The following is an 8,535-nucleotide window of genomic DNA, read 5'->3' as shown; positions in this document are numbered from 1 at the left end:
TTTCTTTTCAGAAGGAGGTTGTGTACAGAGTTTAAAAGCTGCTGCAGGACTGCAGACATTCACAAGAAGCTGGACCACCAATGGCTCTGCTGAAGGTTCTGCTGCTGCTGGGGCTGGGTGAGTTGGAGATACTGGGCACATTGGTCACACTTCTACTGGTTCCAGGGAGGCTGCTGGTCTCCGGGACTCTCAAACGTCCCTCTGATTCTGTTTCAGGCTGAAATTTCTTTGCATATAAATTGTGATGCTTTCTAATCTTTAACTGTTTATCCTATTTCTGTTCCTGCAGCCATGTTTGGACCATATTTCTGAGTAAAGTCCTCCTTTTTCTTCTTCAGGTGTTTCAGTGAACTCAGCTGTTTCTCTACAGAAGAGAATCATTGGAGGTGAAAACTGTAAAGACAGTGAGCGTCTTTATCATGTTCGGCTGGAGAGCAGACAGGGTACTAAAATAATCCGCTGTGGAGGATCTCTGATTCACCCTCAGTGGATCCTGACTGTATCTCACTGCTGGCAGTCAGAGCCAGGATGGTAGGAAAGAGACATGAAGACAGTTTTATATACACATTGTCAGGTTTTCTGTCTGTTCATTACAATCTAATATTTTCTGCAGGACTAACGAAGCATTCTTAAAAGTTCATCCACGGACTGCTGGGCAGCAGAGACAGGTGATCCAACAACCTCCTGTGATTCTTATTAACCTTGGCCGTCATGACATCATGTTGCTGAAGCTTGAGACACCAGTAACAGGTGTCCCACTTGTTCAGCTACCAGACTGCAACAATCGTCTCAAAATGTAAGTCTTTCTCTGATCAAAAACATGACTTCAGGTTTTCTGTCTCCACTCCTCCAGTCCTGCTTCCTCTGCTTCAGCACACCTGAGTCAGGTAATCAGGCCACCAGCAGAACCAGAACCTGTTTAGCTCAGGTGTGTTGGAGCAGAGACACATGTAAAGGACGCAGGACACTGAGGACTGGAGATGGACACTCCTGTGTCAGTGGATGAAGTCCTTCATGAATTTATTTTCTCTTCTTTCATTGTTCTTCATAACAATTAATTGTCCCCTTTTTTTTCTTGTATTGTTGCATATTATTTTTAGAGGTGATATTGTTCAGCTGGCAGGAGAGGGAGGAACTACAACCGGCCCCAATAATCAACGATGTGAGAGAAATATTGAAGTTATGAGAATAAAATGTTTGTTTTTATCTCTACAGAGAAGGATGAGTGAAGAACATTTTATGATTCTCATGTTTCTCTACAGTACCTTCTGGTGGTGCTATTCCATCACATCTTCAATGTGTCAACATGAATGTTGTTGCTGCTGGTGTCTTCGAGCCGTATAGTGGGTTTATATTCGGTGCTACATCACAGAACAAGGATATCTGCTATGTAAGTTTGTTTCTTCAATATCTCTTGACAGTGATTTGAAGACTTTTCTGTTTTACAACATAAATAAATATATTGATATATATTTTTCTACAGGGCGATGATGGTGGAGCAGCGGTGCACAATGGCATGATTTATGGTGTGATTTCTCATGGTGGAACAGATGCATGTCAGAAACCAGTTGCAATCATGGATGTGTGTGAATACAAGCAGTGGATTAAAAGAATAACTGAGCTTCAATAAAACATAAACTATCATGAAATAAAATTCTCATCAAATTTCCTCTCACATATAATTGCACTTTCATTAGTTTCATCCAAGTATTTTCAAAATTAGAATAAATCAATTGTTTGTTTGTTTTCTCACCTGATCTTGAGCTTTCTCTGCCTCAGTAATGAAAAATAAATCAATAAATGCATGAAACAGAAACATTTCCTGGCTGACATTCATGGTTCATTTTGTTCAGTTGATATTTTCCCTGAACTGAGTCTAAAAAAATGACGAGTTTTAAATCACATGAAGAGGAACCTCAGAAGTCATCTATTTATTCAGTTTTTGTCTGTATTTTACATCAGAAATGAACATGCAGCATCTAAACTCTGCAGCTCTGGACTTACTCTTCCTGATTTAGTTCTAGAGAACTTTAAACTGCAACAAGACCAAAGAGCTCTGCACAAAATAATGAAACACATACTACAACAATTGACAAATAACAAATAAGATAAATAATTTTAATATTTTAAAAGTAATAATCTGGAATGAAAGACGTTTTAAGAAAATATTTAAAAACACATAAAAGTAATTAATGGTAGCTTCTTGTTCCCACAAATTTAACATAAAAATGTTCTTTTGCAGTTGAAGTGTCATTGTTAATTTGTAATTTTAACAAATTAACTTTTTAATTTCAACAAATTAAACCATTTCTAGGGGCCCCTTAGTTTTCTTTGCCTTGATATCCCAGTCTTACAATTCCAGACCTCAGAGATGCTAACGTCAAAATATTATATAATGTTAACCCCTTTGAGTTTTTTGATCTATAAAGTAGTCTGCAGCCAAGTTGTTATCGAGATTATTAAATAGATATTGTTGAGGGTTAATTAGTAAAATGAGCACTAATCTGCTTATTTCATAACTTCATAACCTTTGACCGTCTTTCCTCTGCTCTGTTTAACACTTATTATATCTTTTGGGAAAAATAGACTACATTTGCTTTGCAGAGTTTAGATGCTGCATGTTCATTGCTCATGTAAAACAAAGTCAAAAACTGAATAAATTACTTCTGGTGTTGCTCTTCAAGTGATTTAAAACTCATGTCACACTTTTAGACTCAGTTCAGGGCAAATATCAACTGAACAAACTCAACATTAATGTAAAGACAGTCAACCAGAAAATGTTTCTTTTTCATTCATTTACTGATTTATTTTTTATTTCTGACGCAGAGAAAGCTCCATTAGGGAGGTCAAGATCAGGTGAGAAAAAACAAAACTATTGATTTATTCTAATTCTACAAACATGAGAATTTAATTTCATAATAATTTATGTTTTATTCAATCCCAGTTTTTTGTTTTATCCATCCCAGGTATTTACACACATCTGTGATCATAGCTTGTCTCTGACATGCAAAGTCTGGTCCACCAAAAGAAATCACACCATAAATCATGCCGTTGTACAGCGCTGCTCCACCAGCGTCGCCCTGTGGAAAAATTGATATCAATATATTTATGCTGTAAAACAGAAAAGTCTTCTAATCACTCTAGAGAGATAATGAAGAAACAAACTTACATAGCAGATATCCTTGTTTGTTCCTGAAACATAGAATACATGCCCATATGTCTGATGGACTTGGGAAACCAGAGCAACTTTCATGTCGACACATTGAAGATGTGCTGGAATAGCACCACCAGGAGGTACTGTAGAGAAACAGGAGAATCATGAACATGTTCTTCACTCGTCCTTCTCTGTAGAGACAGAAACAAAGATTTTATTCTCATAACTTCAATATTTCTCTCACATCGCTGATTATTGGGGCCGGTTGTAGTTCCTCCCTCTCCTGCCAGCTGAATAATATCACCTCTAAAACACAATAAGAATAAAATGTAAAAATACAAGAAAAAATGTAGGAAATGAATTGTTATGAAGAACAATGAAAGAATGGAAAATAAATTCATGAAGGACTTCATCCACTGACACAGGAGTGTCCACCTCCAGTCCTCAGTGTCCTGCGTCCTTTACATGTGTCTCTGGTCCAACACACCTGAGCTAAACTGGTTCTGGATCTGCTGGTGGCCTGATTACCTGACTCAGGTGTGCTGAAGCAGAGGAAGCAGGACTGGAGGAGTGGAGACAGAAAACCTGAAGTCATGTTTTTAATCAGAGAAAGACTTACAAGTTAAGATGATAACTGCAGTCTGGAAGCCGAGCAAGTGGGACATCTGTTACTGGTGTCTGAAGTTTCAGCAACAGGATGTCATATTGGTGGTAAATAATACGATTATGTTGTATTTCCTGAATCTGCTGCCCAGCAGTCCGTGGATGAACTTTTAACATCATTCTGCTGGTCCTGCAGAAAAAGGTTAGATTATAATGAACAGACAGAAAACCTGATAATCTCCAGATAAAACTGTCTTCATGTCTCTTTCCTACCATCCTATCATCAACAAGCAGTGAGCTGCAGTCAAGATCCACTCAGGGTGGATCAGAGATCCTCCACAGCGGAATGCTGCATCACCCTTGCTGCTCTCCAGCCGAACATGATAAAGACGCTCCGTGTCATCACAGTTTCGACCTCCAATGATTCTCTTCTGGAGAGAAACAGCTGAGTTCACTGAAACACCTGAAGAAGAAAAAGGAGGACTTTACTCAGAAATCAGGTCCAAACATGGCTGCAGGAACAAAAAATGAATAACAACCAAAGGTTAAAAAGCATCACAGTTTATATGCAAAGATGTTTCAGTCTGAAACAGAATCAGAGGGAAGTTTGAGAGTCCCAGAGACCTGCAGCCTCCCTGGAACCAGTAGAAGTGTCTCCAGTGTTTCCAACTCACCCAGCCCCAGCAGCAGCAGAACCTTCAGCAGAGCCATTGCTGGTCCATGTCTGGAGTCCTGCAGCAGCTTTTAAACCCTGTTCACAACTTCATGCTGTAAAGAAAGCCACCAATCACAGGACAGTGCCGTCATCCTCAGATCAGAGGAACTTTAACTCCTCATTGTTCTAAAGAAACTTGAAAAAAGTTGTTATAAAAACAGGTTATTTCTCTAATAACTAAACATTTCCCACTGTTAAGACTTAAATTATCAGCCAATTACACAGAAACTTTTTGATCAATATTAAGTAATTGCTGCAGTTACTTGAAAGTTAGTTTTGCCTTATCCCCAGCAAACCGAGAGATCAGAACTAGAAAATAAAGCCAAACCAGAGACCATGAGGAAACCAGGGAGAAGGAGCAGAGGCATGGAGTAACATGTCTCTAACATTAAGTGATTTGACTAATTAGAAACATGATTACATATTTATCTTCTAATAAAAATAAAAAAAATCCATCTATTTTATGTGGCTAATGTGTTAACAAAGATCAAGTAAAACACAAACCTAAATACAATGTAGCCCTGATGCTACATTGTGAAAAACAAAAAAAACTAATGTAACTAAAATGTCCTTCTTAAAATAAACTATGAATCTTGTGATTTTATAGACAAGAAATGTTGCAAGAAATTCATAAGGAACACTCTGTTATGGACAAAATGACTGTTTGTCTTTTCTCTGTTTTATCTCCTCTCATGCTGCACACTGACACAGGGCCGTGCAGAGACCTTTGGAGGGGCAGGGGCTCAAAGGTAAAAAGGGGCACATTGAAAGAGATCTTAAAAAAAACAACATCCCAAGTTAGTCATGAATCTAATATTTAATCAGATCATACTATATCAATGCAAAGCAAATGTCGTCTGTGTTTCCCTGACAGGTTCAATGTTGCTGTTTCTGCTGCTGACAGTCCTGTAGGGCTGAGTTGATCTGAGACTGTAGTTGTTAAACAGACCAGAGGAGAGAAGGTCAAAGGTTATGAAGTTATGAAATAAGCAAATTTGCTGCTATTTGCTACAGGTTTGCTTCAAACTGTGAGACATTTAATGTTTTGTTTTTTTTTGGTGTTGAATCCTGAAATATATAGTTGCTATGGGAAGTAGTTAGCATGTAGCTTGGCCGATACAGAGGGCAATAGAGAAGTGGTTTTGAGTTGTACTTCAACACCTTTTCCCTGTGTTGTCAAAGAATTGAATTTTTTCCCTCCAGCGTTGCGCGCATGTGTGAAATTTCCATATGTAAACAGTAAACGCAAGTTGTTTATATTTGTAAATCTGATTATGATTAGTCACCGCTTTTAAGTATGAAGAATCAAAATGAACAAAAAGTTTGTATCATTTAATAAGAGCATAATTAGGCCTGTCAAAATTAACAATAAATCATTTAATGGCACAATAAATTAAAACTATCCACCTCATTTTAATTATCGGATTTATCGTTTCTTCCGGCCTTTTTCTAGTTTTTAGCTTCTCTTTAATTACAGAAAAACTTTTTTAATATTAAAACAAAGAAAATGGAAAATGTTTATTTCACATAACATCAAGTAATTTTCTTGTTTCTCATTTTAATTATCGGATTTATCGTTTCTTCCGGCCTTTTTCTGTTTCTGTTGATGACACTGAATAAAAACTGGCTCTCCACTGAACCTCCCTTCCTCATTTCCTTGGTGTAATGCCCAGCGGACTTGACATGATGTCAGAGTTGTCAGCCGATTTTCAATACCTGAGAGACCGCACATTAGCTGACAGAAATCCCAGGTTTAATTGTTCAGTCGGGTTCGATCGTGTTTTCCAAAAATGGGCAATTTTGTTTTCCAAACAAATCTACCAGACATGGTAGATTTAGCACATAGAGAGCGTGCTCAGGGTTTTGCTAAGCGCCATAAAAAAAGAAGTCCTCATTGTGTGTGGAAGTAATGGCGCTAATGCCAATGGTGGAGCATATCTTACTATTTTGAAGTTGTGATCCAACTGGTTTGGAACTGTAACAACTTAATTCTCATTATAGTCCACCATGGTTGTTGTTTTTCTTCCCGCTTGCACATGTCAGGACACTGAATAGTGACGTTTGTCGAGTATCAATGATATTTTGGTCATATGAATGTGACTTGGACGTTCAGACACACATTACATTTCATATTATTTCACACGAAAAGATCAGTCAGGTTGCAAAGTCAAAAATCGGTTTTGGGTCACTTGAGGCTGCAATGTGAACACAGCCTTAGAGAATAATATTGCAAATGGCATGTTGCTCAAGAGATTGTATCATTTAGAAACAGCCATTCAGTTATCTTAAAAATAAATAAAGAAATAATCATTCACCCACACCTTTTATCCCTCTCTCCTTTTATCTCCAGCCTTTCTGTTCATGTTTTTAAATCAATTCAGTTAATCTTTCTTAATTGCATCTGTTTCAAAAATAAACATTTAGAATCAGAAAGGTACTGGACACAAAATATTTTTTGCATTTATTTGTGATTTTTTATTTATTTTTAGTATGCAACAGCAATAAAGGAGTGTTGACATTTACATTTTGTTTGGTCTTACCAAACTGAATTTCTGTAGAATCTGTTCAAAGAAAAATAATAGATTTATCACATGAATTATGCTTTTAAAAGTTGGTAGCAATGCAATTATTTCTACGAACTAAGAAAGTCAGACAGCTACTTTCTCTCTGTGTGACTCTTTCTCGGTTGAAGGTCTACTATATTATACTCTGAAAGTTTTTAGCTTCTCTTTAATTACAAAAAACTTTTTAATATTAAAACAAAGAAAATGGAAAATGTTTATTTCACATAACATCAAGTAATTTTCTTGTTTCAAATCTCAACAGAAAAGTACTGGAATTTCAAAACAATTTTGCGTTTATTGATTAAGCTATTTTTAATATACAACAAAATATAGAGAATGTTGTTAATTCCAAAATTTAGCTAAGCTGACCAAATTTTTTATAGAATCATATAAAATGATCACATTTATCAAATAAATTGTGATTATAAAGATAACATGGCAGCAATGCAGTATTTTCTGTGAGCTAAGAAAATAAGGCAGAAAACAACAGAGGGACCAACAGCAGCATCAGGATGGGACTGGCGCTGCTGGCGCTGTTGCAGTAGTCGCCTTCGCAACAACTAATCTTTGGTCCAGTGAAGTATCCAGGGATCTCTGAAGTGGACTGTTTCAACAGTGAAGAAAACTGATCTGAGCAGATCAACTCAGAGGCACATCCTTTCGACATCAGACTTACTCCTTGTAGATTTCCTGTGAAGATGAAAATAGTTATGATTCGAGTAAGACATTTGGATCTGGTTTTTACAATCTTCTGATGATAAATATGAAGCAAGCAAACATGTTGGCCTCTTACCTGTTGCTTTGACGCAGTAGTTTTCATCCCCTGCACAGCTAACAGTTTTCATGCAGTTTTCTCCATCACAGCTGAAGCACCTTCTGCCATTTGACTTGAAGACTAAGATATAGAGACAATTATTCCACTGAAAAGAAATTAATAATTATTATAATTATTTCTTAAAAGCTTTCATCTTGTTGTCACCAACGTGTTTCTTCTAAAATATGTGCGGATGAAGCTAGAATTACAAAACTGTATTCTACTTTTTAACTCATTTTTGAATTTGACTTAAAAAGCTTGTGAGTGCTGCAAATTCAAATTGTGCTAAGTGTTGAAAAATACCATCAATGAATTAATTACCAGGTTTTGTGTTGTTAATCTGGGCGTTGCAGAGGTCTCCACTGCAGCAGCTGGTCTTTTGTGCAACTCTATAATCTCCATTGTTGACAGAGAAGTCATGACACATTTCAGATTCATGCAGAAAGGGGCGAGGACGGACCACTGTCAGTCTCAGACCTTATATGGAAATGGGACTATTGCATTCCGGAAATGAAGGGGGCGCTATTTTCACAATCACTAATACCTTAAAAAAGCGGCGAGAAGAGGTGGATTGGAAGAAGTTTGAGAAGTTTCGCCATTGACGTTCGGAACGCTATTCATAATGGAACAAGCACAAAGTCAGCAAAAGGTATTTTCTACCTTATTAAAACTTTTTTTTACATAG

General features: G+C 37.0%; 3 protein-coding genes across 3 annotated transcripts; 1 reads left to right on the top strand and 2 right to left on the bottom strand.

The window, feature by feature from the left end:
- Window positions 1-33: 33 nt before the first annotated feature.
- LOC129364224 (kallikrein-2-like) lies at window positions 34-1,818 on the top strand. The gene is made up of 6 exons (XM_055036754.1): window positions 34-117; window positions 339-531; window positions 614-796; window positions 1,101-1,162; window positions 1,263-1,390; window positions 1,484-1,818. The coding sequence occupies exons 1-6, from the start codon at window positions 81-83 to the stop codon at window positions 1,628-1,630; spliced, it is 750 nt and encodes a 249-aa protein (XP_054892729.1). The 5' UTR covers window positions 34-80; the 3' UTR covers window positions 1,631-1,818.
- A 960-nt stretch (window positions 1,819-2,778) lies between these two features.
- Window positions 2,779-4,528, bottom strand: LOC129364237 (kallikrein-13-like). The gene is made up of 6 exons (XM_055036775.1): window positions 4,432-4,528; window positions 4,031-4,220; window positions 3,774-3,947; window positions 3,399-3,460; window positions 3,170-3,297; window positions 2,779-3,080 (listed from the first exon to the last, which is right to left on the bottom strand). Exons 1-6 carry the CDS (start codon window positions 4,466-4,468, stop codon window positions 2,931-2,933), a joined length of 741 nt encoding a protein of 246 aa, XP_054892750.1. The 5' UTR covers window positions 4,469-4,528; the 3' UTR covers window positions 2,779-2,930.
- Window positions 4,529-6,921: 2,393 nt separating this feature from the next.
- Window positions 6,922-8,316, bottom strand: LOC129364344 (lymphocyte antigen 6S-like; the record flags this gene model as incomplete). Its single annotated transcript, XM_055036920.1, has 3 exons — window positions 6,922-7,726; window positions 7,830-7,931; window positions 8,172-8,316. Coding segments are annotated over 3 exons (474 nt in total), but the record flags the coding sequence as incomplete, so codon positions are not given.
- Window positions 8,317-8,535: the final 219 nt, after the last annotated feature.

The sequence above is a fragment of the Poeciliopsis prolifica genome, unplaced genomic scaffold (assembly GCF_027474105.1).
Source record: "Poeciliopsis prolifica strain line A6 unplaced genomic scaffold, Auburn_PproV2 SCAFFOLD011, whole genome shotgun sequence".
Taxonomy (NCBI): domain Eukaryota; kingdom Metazoa; phylum Chordata; class Actinopteri; order Cyprinodontiformes; family Poeciliidae; genus Poeciliopsis; species Poeciliopsis prolifica.
Note: the sequence above shows the minus strand (reverse complement) of the source record. Positions and strands in the feature narration are given on the sequence as shown.

Excerpts from the sequence above, each read along its gene's own strand:
- LOC129364224 (XM_055036754.1), top strand. The coding sequence starts at position 81 with ATGGCTCTGCTGAAGGTTCTGCTGCTGCTGGGGCTGG. Across the intron at positions 532-613 it reads TGGCAGTCAGAGCCAGGATG|GACTAACGAAGCATTCTTAA; the intron begins GTAGGAAAGAGA and ends TATTTTCTGCAG. Across the intron at positions 1,163-1,262 it reads CGGCCCCAATAATCAACGAT|TACCTTCTGGTGGTGCTATT; the intron begins GTGAGAGAAATA and ends GTTTCTCTACAG.
- LOC129364237 (XM_055036775.1), bottom strand. The coding sequence starts at position 4,468 with ATGGCTCTGCTGAAGGTTCTGCTGCTGCTGGGGCTGG. Across the intron at positions 4,221-4,431 it reads TCTGCTGCTGCTGGGGCTGG|GTGTTTCAGTGAACTCAGCT; the intron begins GTGAGTTGGAAA and ends TTTCTTCTTCAG. Across the intron at positions 3,298-3,398 it reads CGGCCCCAATAATCAGCGAT|TACCTCCTGGTGGTGCTATT; the intron begins GTGAGAGAAATA and ends GTTTCTCTACAG.